Here is a 24,627-nt window from a genome sequence, read left to right as displayed (position 1 = left end):
CATGTGCCCAGCCTCACCCCAGCCCCCAGTGCGTGCTTGGTCACACATACACACAGAGAATTCTTTATGCCTCTTTATTCCCAATCTCATCAGCACTTTACAAAATCAGACTGGAGGGAGAGAGGCCTGAGAAGGCTCCCTTCCCACCCTCCAAGCTCAGCCGAAGTCTGGAAGGTCTCCTGCCCCCTCCCTATAGAAGGGACTCTAGGGGTGGGGCTGGTGCAGGGGGAACTGGGAGCTGGGCCAGGCCTGCTGGGCCATCCTCTCCCCCTGCCAAGAGGGGAGCTGGGCCTGGAGAGGGGCAGGAAGCAGGACCAGCCCAGCACTCCTGAGTCCTGGGGCTCTCCCTTTCCTGCTGACATTAGGGCTGGGACCCTGGCTGTCCCTAAATCACCCACCCGTGTAGCCCTACCCACCTTCTACATCTGTATCCCCCCACCCGGCTTTCCCTAAATATATACAAATGTACAGAGGGCTCCCCCTCCCCGGCTGGGATGAGCTCTATCCTCCCCTCCCTCTCTCCTTCCTTCCCTTCCTCTCCATGAGGGCCCATGGCCTGGTTTCCAGCCCTCCCGGGGCACCAGCCTGGGGGTAAGGGGGTGTGGACAAGAAGGACCTTTGTGCAAAGCAGCTGACATCAGGGCAGGGGAGGATAAGAGCAGGAACTGAGTCCTGGCCCTCCCAGTGAGCACCGCCCCCAGGCCTTTCCCAGGAGCAGGAGGAGAATGTGCTGGGGATCCCAGGAGGGGTCTCAGACTCCTGGATCCTTTCAGTCACAGCACCATCCTAGCAAGCGAAATCTTCAAAGAGACCTCCTGGGGGACCGTGGGGGTGGTGATGGTTGGGGAGCAGGCTGCTGGCCCCCCCACCCTCGGCATGGCCCCGGCTCGGGCAGGGACTCTGCAGGAGAAAGAAAAGAGGGAGTGGGCTAGGGAGAACTCGTGGGGGCAGGGACTCTGCCGAGAAAGAGTGGGACAGGGAGAGGTCAAGTGCTGTCCCCAGGGCTCACACCACCAGCCTTTCCTTGTCACCTTGGGCAGAGGCTCCAGGGCCCACTCCACAGGCTGGTTCAGAAACCATGGGGGTGTCAGTCCTGGGGGGGTGTGGCTGCATGCTCTGTAGAGCTCATCCTCACCTGTTCCTTCAGCTCCTGAAGCCCCAAAGTGGAGATGCCCCCTGTGGAGGTCCGCAGGGGGGTCTTGGGACGCCTCCATACCCGCTTCAGTCGATCCCAGGACACCTTGGGGTTCAGGGTGGGGGACAGCAGTGGGCTCAGGAAATTGGTTGAGGAGAAACGTGAGCCTTACCATGCCCAGCTGCCCACAGGACTCACTGCCACAGCAAACTCCCAGTAGGACACCCTGTCCTCCTCACCTATCCCCTTCTCCTGACTCTGAGCCCTCAGGCCTGCCAGCCAGTCAGGGGACCCTGGCAGAGAACCCTGAACCTGACTTCCCAGCCAGGCCAGCTCCACCAGGCACCCCGCACTGCCCCCTTCTGCTTTGCCCATGGCTGCCACTCCCACCCTGCCTTCCCGGGGCCCTTGCCTCATAGATGTAGTCAAGGATCTCCACCAACGTGAGGATGCTGGCCCCAATGAACAAGCCCATCTGTCCCCCGAGGTCTCCTGGGAAGCAGGAGAGCAGTGTCAGAGGGAGCGGCCAGGTCGATCCACCCACACACAAGCTGAGGGGGACACCAGTCTCACCCAGCAGGGCTGACAGGCCATAGGCTGCTCGCTGCTCTATGGCTTCAGAGGTCAGGGCCTCAAAGAAGACGTCTAGGACCAGGAAGTTCTCCCTGTGGAGACAGGAAGCAGGGTATCCGTGTGGGCCTCGCTTCCTGAGAAGGCTGGCAGGGGCATCCTGGATCCAGCAGATCTTGATCAGAGACCTCTGCATGGGGAAGTCAGTGACCACCCCCTGGACTCCCCAAGGCTGTGAGGGGAGGCAGTCCCGGATGTGTGTCAGCTTCATCTTTTGAGGGGTAGCAAAGGGCCTGGGAGAGCAAAACACAACTCCTGGACCTGAAGGAAACCCTGCTCCCTCCTCTAAAACAGCCAGTGGTGTTGCCTTTGCCTCCTCCTTATGCCTCTGTGGACCCTTCAGTGACCCCTGTTGCCTGTCAGTCTACTCCACAATGCCCCTTCTCGGTGTCCTGGGCAGCTGGTGGCCTGTCCCCGGCACCTTCTTCCGCAGCCGCTGTCTTTTCTCCTTCCTCCACACAGCTGCCTATGGCTCAGGCTCCATACCACACCACTGCCCCGTGCCACACCACCCCTCTGCCCAACGTCCTCTCACTGGACACCTCTCCATCGCCTCCTCTCGCAGACCCAAACCCAGGGCCCTAAGAGGTGAGCTCATGCCTCCCCGGCTTCCCTCCCTGACTGAGGCCTGAGAATCAGTCCTACGTTATCAAACGTGGGCTCATTGACAAATTGTGGCATGGATTTTGTGTCGTAATCATCTGTCCCCACAGAACTCAGCACTGGGCTTGGCACCCAGACCATGCTCCGAAACTGTAGACTGGCTGGAGGGGACCAGACCAAAGGCTCAGGGCAGTCCCTCCTGCCTCCCCCTGCAGGGTACTGTGTTTCTCTCCGGTCTCATCCTGTCCCTCTCCCTTAGAGAAGGGGAGAAAGACACATAAGCAAAGCACTCGGAAACGTGGCATATGTGTAATGATGGAGATCTGTACGGGTGCTGGGAGCTCAGATGAAAGGTGTTTGGACCTGGAGGTGGAAACACTGAACATGACTTGAGCAATGAGTGGGGCTGCTTAGAAGAAAAGGGCTGTGGCCAGGCACGGTGGCTCACACCTATGATCTCAGCACTTTGGGAGGCCAAGGATGGTGGATCACTTGACGTCAGGAGTTCAAGACCAGCCTGGCCAACATGGTGAAACCTCATCTCTACTAAAAAGACAAAAAAATAGCTGGGTGTGGTAGTGGGTGCCTATAATCCAGGCTACTTGCGAGGCTGAGGGAGGAGAATCACTTGAACCTGGGAGGTGGAGGATGCAGTGAGCCAAGATTGTGCCACTGCACTCCAGCCTGAGTGACAGAGCAAGACTCTGTCTCAAAAAAAAAAAAAAAAAAAGAAGAAGAAAGAAGAAGAAGAAGAAGAAGAAGAAGAAGAAGAAGAAGAAGAAGAAGAAGAAGAAGAAGAAGAAGAAGAAGAAGAAGCAGCAGTAGTAGCAGTAGTAGTAGTAGTAAAGGGCTATGAAAGGCATTCCTGGTAGAAGACTTATCATAGAGATGCGGCCCACTCCCCACCTCCACCATGCCCAGCGCCTATTGAGGGCAGCCTCCACCACACACACACACACACACACACACACACAGACACACATTCTCTCACACACATACCCATTCACAGATACACACAAAGTGTGCATGCACACACACATACCACACACTCACATACACATACACTCACATACACACCCACAGGAAACACACACATACACATGCCCCACACAGATACACACAAACATGCATGCGCACACACGTACACACCCACATATACCCCACACACATACACACCCACACCCACAGACACACACATACACACATATGCTCACACACACGTACACACACACAGAGTCACACAGCCACCCCCCACAGACACACATACCGTATGTAGGTCTCATTGCGGTTGTACTTCCTCGCCAGGTACCGGGCTGAGCCCCTGTTGGGGATCCTGACCATGGAGATCTCTTTCCCGTAGCGCGTCAGGTTGCACGGGGTGGGGCAGAAGCACGGGCCCTCGGGGCCCCCACCCAGGGAATCTGCAACACAGAGGCAGCAGCTACAGTGGGAGTTGGAGAAGGGTGGTCCAGTGGCCCACCAGCTGCAAAGAGGAGGCCCGGGGGCTGTCCTGAAGCAGGCACACCCACACCAAGGGCCTTTACTGGCCAGCCCCGGTGCTTCCTAGAGGGGACTGGCTGCAGGTCCCCACCTGAACCAGCTTCAGACTGCTCCGGAGAGCAGGTGTAAGCAGAACCCCCCAGCACCCTCCCAACCCCCGGGACTGGGGGGGTCCTCATGGCCCAGAGGGAGAACAGAGCCCATCCACCAGAGCTAATCAACTATGTGAGGCCTCAGACACACAAGGAGGTGTGGAGAGGATGCTGGGATGCATGGATGGGTGGGTGGGTGGATGGATGGATGGATGGATGGATGGATGGATGGATGGATGGCAGATGGCCAGATTGATGGATGGGTAAACAGAAGAACAAATGGACCAACAAGCTTCCCAGGCTCAATGCGCTGGGCTTTCTCTGCCTGTCCCTTCAGTTCCACTCTCCACTCTTCCACCTTGCTCTGCACCCTACGAGGCTGATCTCTGCCAAATGCATCACCTCAACTCCCTTGTCCTCTGGCTTTGGGTTGAGTTTGGCCAACAGGAGGCCCTGGCAGAAACAGAAGGTGAGAGGGAAGAGATGCCAGGGTATTTCTCCTGCCTGGCTTCCTCACTGCCAGGCCGTAGGTGGCAGAGGCTGTGCTGCTCCTCCAGCCATGCTGCTGTCAGTCAGCCCTCTCGGACAGCCACAGGTCTCTCCTCCTGCAGGCCTGGTGGGGATGAAGGCTCCCCATGTTGCCAGCTCTGTGATCTCCCGCTGTGCCTTGCAGCTTCTTTACTCCTGATCACACATCTGTTCCTTCACTAAACACCTCCAATCACCCCTGTGACAGATGCAGGTGGTGTGGGGGACAGAGAGGGGCTGGATGTGTGTCTGGCTGCCCAGTGTCTCAGACCCAGCCCCAAGGCCCCAGGTGTCTGGATTACTGCAGCCAGCTTGGCCAGTCCCTGACTTTGAGTCTCCTCCCCTCCTACCCATTGTCCACACCTCATTGGACTCACCTGGCATTCCTGCCTTGCCAGAGGCCTTTGTGGGCTTCCTAGAGCCTCCCTCCTCCATTTTTTTTTTTTTTTTTGAGACAGGGTAACTCCATAGCTCAGATTAGAGTGCAGTGGTGTGATCCCAGCTCATTGCAGCCTGGACCTCCCAGGCTCAAGCCTATCCTCTTGCCTTAGCCTCCCAAATAGGTGGGACTATAGGTGTGCACCACCACACCCAGCTCACTTTTTTATTTTTTGCAGAGACAGGGTCTCACCATGTTACCCAGGCTGGTCTCGAACTACTGGGCTCAAGTGATCCACACAGCCTGGCCTCCCAAAGTGCTGGGTCTACAGGTGTGAGCCACTGTGCCTGGCCTCCCTCCTCCACTCTTTCCACTCCCTCCCCTGTTCTCTGCCCTGTGGCCACACAGATCTTTCAGTGCCCTGGACACAGCATGCTCTTTCTGGCCACAGGTCTTTAGTGTATGTCCCCCTTTGCACCTGGCTCTTATACAGCCATCAAGCCTCAGCTAATGTGTCCCTTCCTCTAGGAATCCTCCCTACCTTCCCAGGCTAGGGCTGCACACCCCTCCTTGGGGCCTTGCCACACACCCGAGGCTCCCCTATCCAGGAGTTAACGGGCTGTGTGGGAATGGCTGCCCACAGCCCTGCCGGGCTATAAGCTCTCCAAGGGAAGGGCTGTTGCCCCCACTCTCACCTCCAGTACCCAGCACAGGCTGTAAAGGTCTGGAAAATGCACGAATCGATGAATGGATGGATAGATGGATGAACTGCAGATCAGGCAAGATCTGTGGACAGATGGGGTTTGCCTTACCCACACTGATAGCCAGCAATGCATTTTTCCTGAGACCAAGAGAGAAGTCATTTCACTTTCTCAAAGTGGGTGAGCTCATTGGTTGAACCAAGATGAGAAGCCCAGCCCTTCACTCCCAGTCCTGGCTTCTCTGTAACCCCCCCACCCTGCTGCCTCCACTTACCCAAGTGTCTGTACCTGCAGAGGTCTGCAGACCTCTCCCCGACCCCACTGAAGTATGGGCTAAGGCTCAACCCCCAGGAAGAACCCTCCAGGAAGAGACTGGGAGGGGAGGAGCCAAGACAGTGAGGAGAAGAGTGGACAGAGACATGAAGAGGCTGATGGAGAGGTAGGGAAGGGTAGGCAGCACGGACCCAGTGTGTGGTCGGCACACTCGATGTAGATATTTGGTGGGCAGATGGTCTCATTGCCTGAAAGGAGAGAAGATTATTCCTAGAATCTACGATCACTTCCCCTGTCCCCTACACGCCCAAATGTAAGCACATACATGCATGCACACACATATGCACACATTTGCATAAATGTGCTTGAACACCACACACACAACCCCCATAAATATGCAACCATGGATATAAATGAGCATACATGTACACAAATACATATCAACATGCACACAGGCATCTGCATGCCAGCATTCCCACAGGCATATGTGAAACCATGTTTAAAAGTCCCAAACACACACATGCACACTCACACGGGTACAGACACACACATATGTTGTATACATGCGCCTGCCTGTGCACATGAGCAGTGCCTTGCCCCAGGAGGCTCTGGAGCCCAGCAGGGTGGCATGGAGGGCTAGCTAGGGGTGGGGTGCCCACCTGGCATGTGCACCATCCGGCAGTGGCAGCGCTGAAGCACAGCCTCCTTTTCACAGCGCAGCCGGCAGGCAGACACACTGTAGGCCGAGTAGCCCTGAAGCTCAGGCTCCCTGAGCTCACTCTCCGCGCGGCAGTTGCCCCAGGGCTGGGGCAGGTAGGTCAGCTGCAGAGGTGGGTTATGATGAGGTCATGCTCAGGAATCCCACCCGGTCCTCCAGTGCCCACAGCCCCAGCAAAGTCAATACAGCTGGCAGGCTGTGAGCTTCTAAAGGGCAGGTTTGCTCTGCATCCCCTCTGAGCCCAAAGGTGAGCCCTGTGCCCAATCCAGGGCCTGGCAGGAGGTGCTCACCCGCTGTTCCTGGCAGGACACAAAGGTCTGGAAGCCTGGGGACACCCCGAACCCCAGCTGGTGGATGTAGGGCGGCTCCTCCTGGCTGTGGATCTGCACCCGAATACCTGCCTCAAACGACGTCTCATCTGCACAGCAGAGATGGGGACCTTTGGAAACCCATCCCAGGCAGAGGGCCCAGGCCCCAGTCCCCAAGATGGCCCTTGTCCCTTTCCGGCCTGCGTACTTGTCTCCCTCCAGATGGGTAGGTACTCCTCCTGCTGGATGTCCAGCATGATCTCCAGGCCACTGCCCATGCCCCCTGCCCGGCTGGGCAGCGAGCTCCGCGGGTCCGCGTTGAAGGTGTAACACTTCCCATAGCGAGTATAGACCTGGGAGGTGGGGTGAGAGAGCAGGAGGGGAGATGAAAGGAGTGGCCAAGGCAACTCCGAAGTTCCCTGCTCCCCGCCGAGGGCCACTAGATCTGCTTGGACACTCCAGTCCCATATCCTAGCAAGCAATGTATAGCCCAGTCTCTCCAATGAGCGCCAACTTTTCCACTGATGGCCTCCCTTAGATGATTAAAAGGCATCTCCAACTTAACATATCAGCACATCAACACCTTCCCAAACGCTGCCTGCCCCACACCATCCTCCTCCTCCCTAGTAAACCACCCCACTATATCCATCCAGTTTCTCAAGTCGGAATTTCTAAAATCTCCCCATCCATCATCCCTGCTTCTTTTTCTTTCTTTTTTTTTTTTTTTAGATATGGTCTTGCTCTGTTGCCCAGGCTGGTATGCAGTGGCACGATCTCGGCTCACAGCAGCCTCAACTTTCCAGGCTCAAGCCATCCTCCTGCTTCAGCCTGACAAGCAGCTGGGATTGCAAGCATATGCCACCAAGCCTAGCTAAGTTTTTTTATTTTTTATTTTATTTTTGTAGAGACAGGGTCTTGCCATGTTGCCCAGGCTGGTCTTGAACTCTTAGGCCCAAGCAATCCTTCTGCTTTTGGCTTCCCAAAGTGCTGGGATTACAAGCATAAGCCACCACATCCAGCCTCCAGGCCACTTCTGAAATATATTTAGAATCCATCCACTTTCCTTCCTTCTCCAGCAACCCCCATTTTGCCATCTCCTTCTAACTGGTCTCCCACCTTGGTCCACCCTTGCCCCTCCCTACTGGAAGCTATGGTGCCCAGTCCACGGTGCTCAGATCCAATGAAACCACTCACTGACTTACCCAACAATAGCTTCCCATTTCCCACATAACAAAGTCACGCTCCTTCCCTAACCCAAAAGTGCCCATGTGATGTGGCCCTTGCCTGCCTTTCCACCACCTCCCCCATATCTGACAAGTTCAGACACTCGGACTCCTTTCCTCCTCAGGCTTTTGTTGTTGTTGTCCCCTCTCCTGGAATGCCACTGCACACACACTCTTGGTATGGCTAGCTGCCCATCGCTGAAGCCTCAGCATGTCACACTCATACATCACACAGACACGTTCAGTGTCACCGTCCTTGCATCCACATGTCTGTTGGTTTGCCCAAAGTACTTATCAAGACCTGAGATGATCTTGTTCATCTACTTGTCTCCTGTCCATTGTCCATCTCCCTCAATGAGCGTGTATGCTGCACAGAAGCAGTGAGCCTGTCTGGTGTCCCCAGCCTCCGGCCCAGTGCGGGGCACAAGGGACACTTAATAAGCTGTCTCTGCAGCACAGAAGCCAGGCTCCCTTTTCCTCTGCGGACAGTTCTCCTGCATGGACAGCAGATGGCGCTGGCGCCCCGGAGATGGAAGCCCAGGCTCCTGCTGGGGATTTAGCTGCCGCCAGCAGCTGCGCAGCGGCAGGGGTGGAGAAGAGGCTGAGGGAGAGGCGGGTTCTAGTTCCCCCCTGCCAGGCTTCCCCAACAGAGCCGAGCCCCTGGGTCAAACCCATCACAGGCAGCACCTTCCCTGGGGGCAAGGGGTCGGCGCACTCAATCACGCTCTCCCGCTCCCCCTCCCCTCTCCTTGGGAACATTTTCCACTGGTAAAAGCTGGGAGAAATAGCAGGAAGCAGTGTGGAAGGAAAAAGAGATCCTGAATGCCTGGTTTCACAGGGGGAGTGCAGAAGGAAGAGGGGCCGGGTGGAGAGCAGCGAACCAACTGAGAGTCCTCCCGAGACCTCCTAGGGGTCCCCATCCCTGAGAACTAGACCTCCCTGCTGCGGTGCTCTGGGAGCTGCAGCCCGGATCCTTCTCTCTCCCACAGTTCTTCTACCACTCAACCACCCTGCCTCCCGTTCCCGAAACAAAAACGTGTGCACCACAAACAAAGCACCCTGAGTTTACAGAACACGGTGCTGTCTACCGCTGCCCACATCCCCTCAGTACCAGCTAGGTGTAGTTGTCCCGACTACTGCAGATGAGGACATCACAGCTCAGAGAAGTGAAGTGACATTCAAAGTCACACAGCTGGGAAGAAGGACAGGTGCACCTCATCCAGGGGTCAGGGGCAAGGCTCCAGCTGCTCCCGCAAACCATTGCTTGTACCCCCACCCCAAGCCTACCCTACCTCAGGACCCAGCTCCTGCCCCAGCCCCATCCAGGTAGATGAAACAGGAATGGGCCCCAGGCCCGTCCCCTTCTCTTCTCCCATTCCCCTTTCGCTTCTGCACCGTTCCTCTTGACCTTCCTCACCCTTTCTTCTCCATATCGGCTTCCCTTCAATTCCTCACCTGTCCCCTGAGTCTTCTCCTTTCCTAACACCCCACACACACCTTTACCAGCTTCCAGGTTCAAGTTCTTGACCCCATTGGTATCACCCCTGCCCTCCTCCCTATTATGTGTCCATCTGTGGGGCAGGAGTGGGTGTCACGGACAGCTCAGGAGCGCTCAGTATGCCCCCATGCAGTGTGCTAAACGCTTCACATGGTCTATCTGGATGAATCCTCACAACTACCCTGTGAGGTGGGTATTATTATCTCCCCATTCTGCAGAGAAAGAAATGGAGGCTCAGAGAATTCAGCTGGTTTCCCAAGATGTTCAAGCTCAGGGCTTCTCAAATGCTATTATGCACATGAATCAGGGGGATCTTTTTAAAGTGCAGATTCTGATAGAACAGATGTGGGGAGGGGGTTGGACAAGGCTGAAAGTCCATGGACCACACTGTGAATAGAAAGGCACTAGATGAAGGGGAGAACCCAGCAAGACAGCCCGACTCTAGACCTGTGCTCTTATCACAAGTCACTGGAGGTGGAGGAACCCTGAAGTGGGCTGGGTGCAAGATTCCTCTGTCCCATCCAGGTGCAGTGGCTCACACCTGTAATCCCAGCACTTTGGGAGACCGAGGAGGGCAGATCACTTGAGGTCAGGGATTCGAGACCAGCCTGACCAACATGGTGAAACCACATCTCTCCTAAAAACACAAAAATTAGCTGGGCATCATGGTGGGCACCTGTAATCCCAGCTACTCGGGAGGCTGAGGTAGGAGAATTGCTTGAACCCAGGAGGCGGAGGTTGCAGTGAGCTGAGATCACACTGTACTCTAGCCTGGACAACAGAGTGAGACTCTATCTCAAAAAAAAAAAAAAGTCCAGGCCCTGGGGCTCATGCCTGTAATCCCAACACTTTGGGAGGCTGAAGCGGGTGGATCACAAGGTCAGGAGTTTGAGACTAGCCTGGCCACATGGTGAAACTCCCATCTCTACTAAAAATACAAAAATCAGCCGGGTGTGGTGGCGGGCGCCTGTAGTCCCAGCTACTCAGGAGGCTGAGGTAGGAGATTCGCAAATGGCTGAGATTGCACTGCTGCACTCCAGCCTGGGTGACAAAGCGAGACTCTGTCTCAAAAAAAAAAAAGAAAAAAAAAAAAAAAGAAAAAGAAAAGAAAAACTTCCTGGTTCCTAGTGGTGTGGAAAAGGCAGATGGGAGGCATATATTAGTATTTGTAGAAATCTGAAAGTACTCAACCTCTTCCTAATTCAAACCAAGAAGATGCTGGAATCAGCTCTTGCTGACACAGCCAGTTTTGCGTATACGCTTCAGTTGAAAGGCTAAAGAAGGCATGGTCGACGTGGGGTACCCATATTATGAGCTCCTCACTCGTTTCGCTCAGCGTTCAGCACCACCTTGGCGGAGCCCTGTCTGTCAGGCACCATTATGGTCTCTCTGAAGCTCAGCCTCACCCATGGGACCATGAACTCCTTGTGACCAGGAGTCCTGTTTCCCTCTTGGCATCCCCAGAGCCCAGCAAGATTTGCAGAAGGAGGTGTGAGATGGGAGGAAGGAAAGCAAACACTATCAAACATCCCCACTTTGTACCAAGTCCTGTGATAGGTGCTTTTGATCTATTTTCTCTTTTGAGTCTCCAAGAAACCCATATGAGCTAAGTATTGTTGTCCCCATTTAATGATTAGGTACCGGAAGCTCAGAGAAGGAAAGTGACTTGGCTAAGGGCACACAGCAAGTAAATGACAGCCGAGATTCATACAGAACTGAACCCTGTGTCAAAGCACAGTAGGTGCTTATAGAACACCTGGTGGGTGTTCAGTGAATGAATGACTCTTGGAGGCTTCTGACTCTCGGAGGGGCTGGGGCAGCGTCCCTACCTGGTACCTACAACAGACACACACAGACATATGCTACATGGCACCGAGCCCACCCCACACAGGGCAGAATGAATGCCTAGCTGGCGAGGGTGGTGGTTCCTTGGCACACAAACCCTCAAGGTGGCTGTGCAGAGTCAGGGTGACAAAGGGACATGGATGGAAGTTGTCTGGGTCTCAGGGATACTCTGCAGGGAACAGACCGGCCAGACTGGCAGGAGGAGGACACTTGCACAGCCTGGGTCAGTCCTGACTGCTGGTCAGAGCGCAGTGTTGCCCAGGAGACAGTCCCTGGGCCAGGCAGGCAGGGGCGGGTGGAGCCATCAGCTTCTAAGTGGCAGACCTCTGGTGGCAGCACAGCCCACAGCTTCTTCCATGGAGACGGCACGGCAGCTCTGCCACAAGGTCCCACAGGTTGTCCACTGCTCCCTCCCCATGGACTGGCCCAGGAAGGGGGGCACAGTATGCAAAGGAGTTAAGAGTCCAGGGTCCAGTCACAGAAAGGGGAAGGTTGTGGGCCAGGGAGTGTCCTGATGGCAGAGGGGCTATCTCCAGATCACCAGCTCTCAGTCTCTGGGCGCTGTCCTCATCTCAGACCCCCACCTCCTCCTTTGGTCTGGCCCTCCTTGTCTCTCTGCCTTAGCTCCAGGCCCACGCTGCTAGCCCTAGCGGGTGCATGTGGCTTCCCAAAGCCCCTCCCAGCCTTGGCTGACAGCTCGTAGACAGGACTATGTCTGTGCTGCACACAGACCCTCGGGTCCCCTCCCCCACCTTCCTTCTGGCCAGCCCCTGCCTGTCCTTCTCTGATCACCTCCCCTTTAGTGTTGGCCTGAACCCCGGCCCGGGTCTGTCTGCCTTGCTAGCCTCTGTTTCCTGATCTCAGTCTGTCTCTCAAGTCCTTCCCTATCCGCCTGGCCTGTCTGTCCCTGCCCCTGATTTGTTATCCACCCGGACTCTGTTTCTCTGCTCCTGCCCTCTGTTGACCTGTCCCCTCCCCTTGGCCTCTTTCTCTCCCATTGGCCTGGATGCCCCCTGGCCTTTTTGTCCCTTGCCCACTGCATTCTCTATCCTATTTGCTTCTTCTCTATCCATCCCTTAGTCTGGCTGTACAGTCTCAGCCTCTTGTCTTCCTACTAGACTTTTCCCTGGGCCTGAGGCTCCCTACCCTGACCCAACACGTCAGGAACCCCTCTCCAGGTGCCCTCCGCCTCCTTCTCCAGCCCCTCTCTCTCAGGATCTGCCTGAGACAGTGATGAGGGGTTGGGAGAGAGCTGTCCAGAGCTTGCTCCTCCTGAGAGCGGTGGCTTCTCTCAGCCCTCGGAGCTCCATCCATTCACAGCTTCCATTTCTCCAGTAAACTCTCCCTGGCTGGCTTGCTCGCATCCTCCCTCCCTTGCAGAGCCCACAGGGTTAACCGGCAATTAGCGGGGCCAGGGCTCAGAGCTATGGCGGGGAGAGGGCCCTGGGCCTCCAGGAGATAAGCAGCAGCCAGGAGCTGCCGAGGCCAGGCTAATCCCAGAGCTAATCTTCGGCCTGGGCTTTATCTCCACTGCCTTCTGGGCATCCTGCCTCTGGTCCCGGCACCTCCCCGCCCTGACATTCTTCCATGGTGTCCCTTCCCCCAAATTCTATCAGCTCTCCCCTTGATGGGGTCCACCCCATGCCTCTCACTTAGGCACTCCCAGAATGAACTCTTCTGCCCCTGGGTCCAGAGTGGGCTAGTGGAAGGGGGTGCATCTTCATCTGCTCTGGACTGTGACCAGCACCCTGGGGTGGAACAGCTCCCAGGGCCTGGCTTTATTCAGGGGTGGCACAGTATCCAGGTTCAAAGCCTTTTCCTTCCCTATCCTTTCCAGGGGCAGAGAAAGGAAGATAGCACCAACCAAAATGCCTAGGGTGTCTGCACTGCTCAGAACTTCGAGATCACTCAGTACTTCGAGGTCACTCAGTCCAATCACTCATTGTACAGAGGCAGAAACAAGCCTAGAGATGGCAAGGTTCAGATCCAAGGGCATGCATGCAGAAAACAGGGGCAGATTCAGAAGTAGACCCCAGGTTCACAGGCCAACATCACCTCCCTGGGAGTCGGCAGGTCCTAGTTTCAGCCCTAGTTCCACCACTGACAGCCTGTGTGACTTAGGTTAGTAAAGTGATTTATCAACTTCTCTGGGCCTCAGTTTCTTCATGTGTCAAGCAGAGACAGAAATCCCTGCTTATTTCACAGATTAGTTGTACATCTCAAAATAGTGGAAGTATGTGAAAGGCATTTGCGAAGTGCAGTCATATACATATACCAGTAATAAGGGTTTTGTAGAGACCAGCATGAACCAAGCTAGGGCAGAGACTGATCACTATGTGGTGCTGGAAATGGATACACAGAAGGCTCATAACATGGGGAAAGGGGCATATATTTTGTAGCCTGACAGAACAGGGTTCAAATCCAGCCTCTCCCACCAACTTTGGACAAACAACCTCAGATGTGTGATTGAACCTTGCTGAGCCTCGGTTTGCTCATCTGTAGAAGGGGAATGGTAATTCCTCCTCCTAAAGTTAGATGAGAGGATTAGAGATCAATTCAGTGATTCCTGGCAGATGCTCAAGGGAGGGGTGAGGCCCTTTGGGGAATGGAGCTTCCTGCCAGGATGGTGCAGTCATTTTCATCTTGGATCCCCACTGGGCGCATCCTCACAGGGCATCAAGCACCTTGCAGGCTCTCTCTGCAATTTGGGTGTGGCTTAGAGGATGGAGCTCTGTCACAGCGAAATCCCCAGGCTCTGAGATACGCCTCTCCTACCGGATGGAAAGCCCAACCTAGTTTACATCCAGGCCTTACCCTTAGTTAAGTCTGTGGGATTCAGATTCAATCGATTACCCTCTCCGATCCTCCATTTTTCATCTGTAAAATGGGAATAACCACAGGCGCCCTTCAGAGGTGTTATGAGGAAAGACAGAATGCACGTAAATCATAGCAACCACTAACATTTACTTAGTACTTACCTCTGTGCCAGGCACAGGTCTAAGTACTTTATATTGATTAACCCCTTAATCCTCACAAAACTCCTATACTGGCGGTAGTCCTATGGTTTTCATTTTACAGACAGGGTAACGGAGGTACAGACAGGATAAGGAAACTGACAGGGCAGGCAGTCTGGGCCTGGAGTCCACCCATAGCCACCGTGTGACATACACCTGGCACACAGTACCTACAAATAGTAGACACTCAAGAACTGGTGAGTGTTCAAACAACACTTATTGTCCAAACTTGTCCAACACTATTCATTGAGCCTGTGTTCAACAGTGTCAGGCACTGTGCTTTGCACTGGACATACAACAGAGAACAAAATAGACAGCCTCTGCCCTCAAGGAGTTTGCTGTCTGGCTGCAGAGACATTCATTCATTCAGAGTACTTACGGGCCAGGCGCGGTGGCTCACACTTGTAATCCCAGCACTTTAGGAGGCCAAGGTGGGAGGATGGATTGAGCCGAAGAATTTGAGACCAACTTAGGCAGCATAGCAAGACCTCATCTCTACAAATAATAATAAATTAGCTAGGCATGGTGGCTCACACATGTAGTCCCAGCTACTCAGGAGGCTGAGGTGGGAGGATCTCTTGAGCCCGGGAGGTTGAGGCTGCAGGGAGCCCCCGTGGTGGCACCACTGCACTCCAGCTGGGCAACAGAGCGTGACCCTATCTCGAAAATAAAAAAGAAAAACAAAAAAACAAAAAAAAAACCAAAGTGCTTATGGGGCACTTACAACATAAACACCGTGAACTGCACCAGGCATGTTCACAAATCCACCAGTCACACAAATGGATAAATTATTACTAGTTGTGATCCTTGTTGTGATGGGGTGACCTAGCCAAGGCCACCAAGGTGGAACAGGAGCTCAATTTGGCTGGCAGGGTCAGGAAAAAACTTCTCTAAACAAGCCACCTGGCTCACCCAGGAGGGGCATCAGACCAGGCCACACTCAAGAAAGAGGAATACACAGCCGCCCTCAGCAGGCCTGGTTCTACACGTGCATACAGGGGCCCCCCACCTCCCCGCCTCCACTCCACTGCCACCCATGAGCTTTTCAGGGCCGCTTCCTCCCTACGGTGGATCTAGGAGGCAATGGCCGCGGTGTTTGTTCAAATGTAAATGTGTGAGCTGTGGTGGAAGGGACAGGGGAGCCCTAGGAGCCAGGGAGGGCTGGGGCTGTGGAAGAAGGCTGTGGTCCCCGGCGGGCGCCGCGCTTCCACGGGAGAGAACGGGAGGATGAAGGCCTCCGGGACCCAGGTTAACAGCCAAAACCGTTCCCCGGGCAGCGACCGCTTAGGCCTTACACCCTAGAAAGTCAATTTTTAATTGGTGAATTGGTAACTAAGTCCTTGCCTGACATTCCCGCCCCTCGATGCAAAGTTCCTCGTCGAGAGTTTTGCTTACACAGTGGAGCACACACCCACAACCAGGCGGGAGTTCAGGAGACAAGACAGAAGGAGGCGGCGGGGACGGTGGGTGGGTGGGTGTGCGCCCGCCAGGAGCCCTGGCCCCCCGCCCTCTCCCGCACACACAGTCTGGCCGCCCAGGCCTGGCCCACCCGCACCCAGAGGGCCGCACCCACCGGCTCGCGCGCCTCGCCGCCCCCCGCCTCCCTCCCGCGGGGCAGGCATCCATCACGGCGCCCGAGCGCCCTCCCTCCCATCTCCTCTGGGCTCCTTCGCTCTCCTCCCTGGGTCTGCCTCATTTGCATTCCCCCGGCTCCCGGCTCCTCAGCAAAGTGACCTCCGCACACAGCAGCGCCAGAGGCTTCCACCGCGGAGGGAGACACCGCCGCCCGCCCCCGCCGCGGCCGGAGAGGGGGCGACAGGGGCCGGGGTCCCTAGGAGATGGATGCGGAGCCGGGCCTGGCTGGCTGACCTGAAGCGGCTGAAAGGCCCGGGGCCGAGGGGCACTGAGGGACTCGGGTGCTCGGGTGGGATTTGAACCTGCGACCTCAGATCCCCAGCCAGGAGGGAGTGAGACATGGAGATCGGCACGAGGCCCGGGAGGCTGCGGCCAGAAACGGAACCCCTGCTGGGAACCCGGGGCTCCCCAACGTCCCGTTTCCTTCCCCCGTGAGCCCCCACTGGGGAGGGGCCGTCGCCCAGGGGTTCCCAGCTCTCCCGGGGGCCTGCCCAGCCCCCACCTCGCCCCCTGAGCCCGCCGAGCCGCCTCCCCTCCCCCCGTTTGGTATTTACACCTTCCACACATTTGTAAGCTATTATCCTGTCCACGCTTAGTCACCGCTGAGCCAAGCGCCACGGATTTAGCTCCTTTAATCTTTCCTCCTAAATCAATCCTCCATTTCCCCTTAATCATCCCGTGGCTCCTCTCTGAACTCTTGCTGCCGCCTCGGCTGCTGCAGCCCGTGCCTATCTCTCTGGAACTGCTCCCCCTCCAACCCAACACCCACGGGTGTCCCAAGGGCATGGTGAGCATCTGAGGGGTGGGTTGGATTTCCAGCGCTGCCAGCCCCAGGCTAGGAGCCAGGGGAAGAAGTGCAGACCCCTGCCCATCTCTTCCTGGAAAACACACCACTGAACCTTCCCATCTCCACTCTTAGGGTCTCTGCCCCTCTGTCCTCCTCCTGCCTTCCCACCCTCACTCATCCTTCTGAAGACCCTAAGTCTCCACCATGATTTGCAAAAAATCAAAAAACAAACAAACATGGCAGATCTTCTCTCCTTGGCCCTCCTGCCCCCAGTGCTGGCTGTTCCCACCTCCTCTTCCCAGGTGCTCAAAGGAGGTGGGCTGCAGGGCCAGCCTGGAAGGGCAGGGAACACTTACAACTCAGCAGCCTGAGGCCGGCCTCTGTTCCCTCCTCCAGAGTGGCCATCCATGTCTCCTGGACCACCTCAGGCTCCACCACCTTCACTTCCTCCCACCTCCCCATGGGACCCACTGACTCAGGGACTCAGTGGCTTGGGTCTTGACATTCCAATGCTCCCTGTAGTGCTCCCTGGGTGCCCCTGCCTCTCCATTCCTGATCCTTCCTGCCCCCTGCCTGGACCTAGCAGAGGCAGCCCTGCCGCCAGCCACAAGAGGGAGCAGATTCCTCCCAAGAAGCAGAAGGGCAGGGGTGGGGGTCCAGGAAGGAGTGGGGCAGGGGAGACAGAGGGAGGATCAGAGGGGGACAGGACGTGGGGCCATTTCTTCAAACGCTAATCAGCATCTTCCGGCAGTGTCTGAGAAGCTGAGCTGATAATGAGCCCAGCTCGGGGCTGATTCCTGATTAATGAAGAGGCCACGGGGCTGCTGAGTGGGGCTGGGTGGGGCATGTCCCTCACGGTCCTCCCACTGCCCTTGAAGACCAGCCCTCTGAGACAGTAACAGTCCCTGCCCTTCCCTGCCGGGCCACACCACTTACATCCCTTCCAACCACTCCACTGCCCAAACAGGCAGGCTGACCGCACCCCTCCAGGAGGGTCTGAGCCGCAGCTGGTGTGGGGTGGAAGGTGGAGAGGGTGGGTGCAATCTGAGGGGTTGGCAGCCCTCAGTATTTTTTAAATCAGTTACTGTTCTGTTAAAATAATCACGATTTGAAGCTGCTTTTGACACACTGGAAGACCCAGCCATCCTGGGCTCCTCACACAGGGCAACAGTTAGCTGGGGCTGAGGAGCAGCTGCGTCCTTCAAGACTAAGTGGTCTTCAGTTCTCCTCAGACCCCACCCTTCCCTACTGTATTCCCCCACCCCAACCTGACCTGCCTGGCTCCTGAGGGCAGCATCCGCCCTGAACCAGATGTTGAACTAAATGTGCTTAAGGCTTATGCTTCAGGAGAAGCTGGGACCACGGGGAATAGAGGGCTGGACAGGCTGGGGGAGTCAGAGGGACGCCTGTGCAGCAGATTAGAGGCTTGGACCCACCTCAGTGGACACCCCCTCCCTTCCACAGCCAACGGGGCAAGGGGCAGCCCTTGGAACCTCCAACCCAGTGGCAAAGGTGTGGAGTTGGGATGGAGTGTGGAGTAGCTCCTCCCAGGGCCAAGGGCAGGGGGTGGAAGGCAGAGACTGTCAGTATTGGCCTGACCACACGCTGGGAGGAGAAGGGGCTAAGGAGGTCGCTGAGACAGAAGGAGTGGATGCTGAGCAGCCCGAAACTGGGTCCTGTGACAGCCAGAGAGAGAGAGAGAGAGAGAGAGAGAGAGAGAGAGAGAGAGAGAGAGGGCTTTCATGCTGTTCTGTGCCTCAGAGCTGTCCTGGCTGGTGGTTGGGTGGGGCAGGGAGAAGAGAGGAGGGCAGGGAGGGGGACTGCCCAGCTGGAAGAGGCCTTGTCTAATTGTGCCTGATTAGTAGAGAGGAAGAGAACAGGGCGAGTGATTAATAGTCACGGCAGTCACCAGCGTGTGGGGAAGGAGGGTCGGGAGGGGGAGGGAGACCGGAGAGCCCAGAGGGGATGGAGATAGTGAGGCACCCACAGGGCCCTGGGCTCCTAGCCCTCCAGGGGCTGCCTGGACCCTTGAGGACCCTGAGGAGAGGGGCTGGCTCCTACCCATGCCTCCACAGGGCTTCTCCACCTCCCCCAGCCTCAAATTTCCAGACAGTAACATGGAAAAGACTAAGGTCATGTCCTGCACCTGGGAAGAAAGGCACCTTTGCTCACATGGTGTTTCCAGACACCCCACTGCCCCCAGCCCCCAGACACAGACCCTATCCTCAGCTCCATCTGAGATCGCAGCCCACAGAGTAGACGGCATGACTTCAAATCACAGCCGGCAGCTACCCCCTATATTCTGTGGTCCCAGTTGTAATCCCAGCCCTGCCCTAACCAGACAGTCTCATTCCTAGGGCCATTCAGAGCTGTGCTGTCCAGCGCGGCAGCCTATAGCCACGTGTGGCTCTTTGAATTAAAAATTCATTTTCTCTGTTGCACTAATCACATTTCAAGTGCTCAACGGCCACATGTGGCTAGTGACTACCATGTTGTACAAGCACAGGTGCACAGCGCGTCCATCACCACAGAATGTTCTATTGGCCAGCACTGATCTAGACAGTGTGTGCACACTTCTGCACCTATGCACACGTGCATGCATATTTTGGAGGGCTGAATAGAATGGGAATGCTAGAACAGGGCAGAGGAGGGTGTGGGCCACAGGGTCAAAAGCGGGGGGATGACTAGGTAATGGAGAGTAATGAAGATGCCAGTACATGGGTCGGAAACCAGTAGGTGGTGCTGAGAACAGTCAGGTTAAAGATAGCCGGGAGTTGGGGTGGCGGCATTTATAACAGCTGACGCTTACACAGTGTATACGATGTGTGTGCCAGGTAGTGTGCTATAAGCTCTTTAGGAGCATCTCTTTAATCCTCACAGCAACCCCCAATTTTTAGGTTCTAATATCCTATTTAAAGAATACACAAACTGATGCTCACGAAGCTTTTTGGCTTCCCCACGGCCACACAGCTAAATGGGTGGAGCCGAGGTTCGAATCCTGGTGGTCCCCAGGTGAGAGGAGATGCAGAATTTTAGAGCCACCCTTGCATTTTACAGCTCAAGAAATGAAGCCTCGGGAGAAAGAGTGATTTCTGCCTTTTAGTAAGAGGGCAGGCTGAGAGCAGGCCGCAGTGGGGAAGGTAGAACTGGGGCTTGGAGGAAGGGGGTGTGGGTAGCAGATGGCGGCAGGAATCAGGGAGGAAGGGAGAGCTGTCTACAAGGCTGGGGGTGGGGGACATACAGGTGGTAGAATGGGTAGGAGTGAGATGGTATGAGACTGAGTGAGGAGGGGAGGGAGAAGAAGAGAGGAGCAGAGGTAACTAGCTGGAGCTAGCCATGGTGCAGAGCACTGCCTCCCAGAGCCCTCTCCTCTCTCCCCTCTTCCCTCTTCTCCTCTCCAAACTGTGCCCAGCCTGCCTCATCCCCTAGGTCTTCCCAGCTCTCCTCCACCCAGAATGGCCTCTCCCTCTCTGAACTCAGCCTCTTACTACCCATGCACCTCGTCTGGCAATTGATCCTGGCACCTTATGACACCACTTGCATGGCTGATTAACTCTTGCATGGTTGCTTAAGCTTCTGAGTATCCCTGTCCCCACTCTACCATGAGACTATAGGCTGCTTGAGGACAGGGACTGGGGACAGGGCTTCCCATCTTTGCTGTCTTCCACAGCTCTGAGCAGGGAGTCGAACACATAGTAGGCATGCAGAACTCCATGTTGATTGACTGACTGATTGGGAATGCATCAAGGGATATTAGGGAGCGTGGGGGGAGAGCGATTGCAGTGGTAACAGAAGCAAGAGCAGCAGCAGAGGGGACTGGGGGAGGGCACATTACCCGGAGTAAAAATAGGCTGGAAAATGTGACATTTATTAACTTGGATTCCGGAGGAAAGGTCACAGCAGAGTGGGGAGTGGGAAGGAAGAAACAGGGAAAGCAACAGAAAACACATAACAGCCCCTTGGTGAAGCCTGTCCCTGTCTCTGACCATCTCACCACTCATACCCTGGCAGGCTCCCCACCAACCAGCTCACATAGCCATCTCCCCACCATAGACCCCAAATCCCCATCATTGACTCCAGGTCCTCACCACAGAGCTGATTATGGACCTCATGTCCTTTTTGGAGACCCCATATCTTCATCTCCTTCCCCCTTCTCCAGCCTTTCCCCTGTAATACACCCCATCTTCCCCACTGCCATGGATCATGGGCCCCCAGCCCAACCTGTAATTCCAGACCCTGGTGAATCTGCAGCAGACTCAGCCCTTGAATGCCAGACCCAAGAGAGAGTTACGCTCAGTAGACAGGGGATGCAGTGTGTGCAGAAGGGTAGGAGGCTGGGCTGGAGACAGGGGAAATGGAAATCCCAAAGGGGAATTCCTGTCCCCCAGTGGTTGCTATGCCCTCTACCCCTCACTGTCCTGCACCAGGGCCAGAACCTCAGCCCACAGACTTCTACCATCCTCCTCTCTCCAGCCCCAGGGCACGAGAGGGCCTGTGGGAAATCCACCCACACTCCTCCGGGCCATCCCCAGGATTCCGGGGACTCACCAGCCTTGATCAGGGGATCCCTGTTCCTGTATCCTCCAGGCACCGCCTCCTAGCCTGGAGACCAAGCAGAACCCTCTGCCTTCCTCCCCTTACTTCCTCACCCCCTCCAGCTCTTCCTCTCCTTTCCTCCCACCGAGGTCTCATCACCCTTCCCCTTTCCTGCCCACCCCCAGCTCCCGCTCAGGGACACAAAGACCCCATTGATTTCTGCCCCAACAGCACCTGCTGAGCCTGAGCTCTGCCCAGCCCCCAGTACGGACTGGTGAGGATTGAGGACAGCAGAGTCCTGTGGATCCCAAAGGCCACACTCACCCTCCATACCCCATATCCTCCTCCTCGGGGACTCTACCAACCCTGGCTTTGGGGAGCAGTGATTTTCCCTAGGAGAGGGGGTGTACAGCCGGACAACAGGCCAATACCCCTGCCTCTTCTCCCTGCACAATGCTTCCCCTCCTGTCCCTCGGTTTCTACCTAACTCCCCTGCCCAATGGCAGGAGGCCCCAGACACTGCAGACATGGTGGGGGCCAGGAACCTTGTTGGCTGGAGCATGTTTCCTGGCGATCCTGAGGCAGCGGGTGAGTGAGAACCTGGTGGGGGTCCCTATCACTGGGGCTGGCTGCTGGAGGCTGGGCCGGAGTGGGCACCATGTTGACGCCAAACATTTGCATATGCACTGGGCAGCGGTAACAAGGATGAAACATACACGCACACAGACACACAACGCTGGGAGCAAACTGTGGACTGGGGACAAGCATCTCGAGCACCATGAATACTAGATACCCTGTGACTATGGGTGAATGGAGCCCTGACAGACAGGCGGCGTACAAGACACGCCCACCCCCCTCACATACCTGACTGTGGGAGGCGTGCATGGGAGAGCAGCCCAAGCTCACACCCCTCTCCTGGAGAGGGTGTGTGTGTTTGTGCTCACACATAGGTGAGAGATGGCGCCAGCAGTCTCCAAATGGGGAGCAGCAGTTGGGATAGATGGGGGGGGTGTCATGAGAAGGGATGGCATCCACAGTGGGACCCTGTGCTTGGCAGCTAAGCGAGAGCTGGGAGCTAGAAATGGAGATGAGTAGCTCTCTGGGTGTGGGTGTGCAGGTGTGCATGTGAGTGTAGTGACAGGGACAGTGAGTGTGTGGGAGCGAGGGAGTGTGCAGGAAACTGTGTCCCCCAGCAGTGTGTGTGTGTGTGTGTGCGTGCATGTGTGCATGCACCCATGCTGGGGCAGCAGTGAGGGTGAGTTTTGCACATAAGAGTGAACCAGTGATTCCCAGTGTAAGAGCCAGATCTGGGCATGGGAGCCGCTATAACAGGAGACAGAGGGGGACTGGCCCTCGGGAGGGCTGGAGGGCAGAATGAAAGAGGGATGTGTGAGGGAGTCTGTGAGGCGGGCATGTGAGAGACACAGAGATTCAGAAGAGACACTGGCACCTAGTGTCCTGAAGACGGGCTCTCTGCAGCCTGCCCACCAGGCCAGCTCCCCAGGAGGCCGCCTGGGGTCCTTCCCTAGATGGAGCCCCCCAAACCTCCCCTCCCCATCTCCTTCGTTTGGTGGGAAGAATCCAGTAGCCTCGGAAGAAAAAGGGAGCAAGAGAAAAGTGGGAGTCAGTTGGTCTGGCCTTGGGATGGTATGTCCCTTCCCTGCAAGCCAGCCAGCTCCAGGACACCTGGGCCCACCCCAGGAACCCCCACCCCAACTCCCAGACCTGGGCACTGCAGCAGCAGCAAGAAGAGTGCTACAAGAAGAGTAGCAGCAGGCGCCCCAGGGTAAGCCCTATGAGCGGCCACTGCTCCATGGCTGGGAAACCAGAGGGAGATGCCAGGCTTGGAGAGACACGAGGCCAGCCTCTGGTGGTGGAAGGAAGGGAAGCCCTGTTGAGGATGCCCCTGCACACCACTGCCACCACTCCTTCCCGCTCCCCAGCCTCCAGTCACCCCAGGCCAGGCAGCCCAGCTGGCAGAACTCACCACAGAGAAGTTGCTGGCGGAGCAGTGATGCCCACTGAAGTTGCAGCTCTTGAGCATGTCGGCGAGCTGGTGGCCAGTGCGGTTGAGGATGTCTACCATGTCAGGCTCCGGGTAGCGCAGGCCAGCGGCACGGTGCCCATCCCGGTCTTTGGGGGGCAGCCCTGTCAGATTGGCCAGGTGGAAGATGTCGGCATCGCTGAGTGCCGAATGCCGGAAGCGGTTGATATTGCAGAGGGTGACAGCCGGGAAGCCCGCCACTGGGGCTGGGGCAGCGGGGTCCATGGCCACCAGGTGAGGCCGGGTCAGGTAGCCCCGGGCCAGGCCAGCCGCCTGGTACAGGAAGGCAGCCAGCGAGGTGAGTAGGGCCAGTGCCCACAGGGTTCTGCGTAGTCTGTGGGGGCCTGGACCACAGGCCCGGCCCAGTCCATGCAGGGTGCTGGTGCTGGCAAAGGTGGCCAGGTCCCGGGGGGCTGCTGCCCCCCGAGCAGCCCCGAGGAGGCTCTGCTCATCCCCTGCCTCCTTCTCCTTGGGTTTCGCATCCTCCTCAGCAAATTTGATTTTGCACACAATCTCGATCGGCATCTGTCCCCGGCTGCTGGGACTGGCCAGAGCCTCCCTGCCCTGTCCCTCCCTAGCCAGCAGCCCTGGTGCCCTCCCGAGTGGCAGTAGTGGCAGCGGCTGCTCTTCTAAACTCAGGGCAAGCGGGAGGAGGACAGGGACAGGGTGGGGGCCCGAGGTAGGGGAGTCACTCCCACTCCCAGCAGCTCCGCAGCCCTGGTGCTGCCTCTGCCGCTGCTGCCTCTGCTGCCGCTTGTCTCTCTCCTCGATCGTCTCCTTGTGGCTTCCCTTATCAGCACCAGCACAGCTGTCAGCCCCTGCGTGTGTCCCTGCGAGCGAGCGAGAGAGTGAGCGAGGGAGCGAGCGCTGCTCCGCCACGCCGCGCAGCCCCAGCCGCTCCACTCAGCATGTGCTCCGGAGCCCACCCCGTGCTTAATAATTCAGGACATGTCAACAGCGTTTCACCGGCAGCACGGGCGTCAGGAGCCAGGCCAGGGGAGGGGGTAGTCCCCAGCCCAGGACAGAGATCCCGAGACTGGGGCTATCCCCCAAACTCCTGCTGCACCCTAGCCGCTCACTGGGTCCCCAGATCTCCCCACTCCCTGGCCACCCAGGGAAGGGTGCCGTGCCCAGGGTCCTCAGCTCATTCTTTGCCACTTTCCTGGCCCACACCCCAT

General features: G+C 56.6%; 1 protein-coding gene across 1 annotated transcript; it reads right to left on the bottom strand.

Moving 5' to 3' along the window:
• Positions 1 to 60: 60 nt before the first annotated feature.
• Positions 61 to 24,359, bottom strand: ASIC4 (acid sensing ion channel subunit family member 4). Its single transcript, XM_025405161.1, is given in 11 exon segments — positions 61 to 900; positions 1,136 to 1,240; positions 1,548 to 1,627; positions 1,709 to 1,800; positions 3,636 to 3,789; positions 6,033 to 6,089; positions 6,501 to 6,663; positions 6,850 to 6,977; positions 7,076 to 7,220; positions 23,393 to 24,295; positions 24,297 to 24,359. Coding segments are annotated over 11 exon segments (2,004 nt in total). The 3' UTR covers positions 61 to 786.
• Positions 24,360 to 24,627: the final 268 nt, after the last annotated feature.

Source organism: Theropithecus gelada, chromosome 12, assembly GCF_003255815.1.
Source record: "Theropithecus gelada isolate Dixy chromosome 12, Tgel_1.0, whole genome shotgun sequence".
NCBI lineage: Eukaryota > Metazoa > Chordata > Mammalia > Primates > Cercopithecidae > Theropithecus > Theropithecus gelada.
This window is presented reverse-complemented; position numbering and strand designations above follow the sequence as displayed.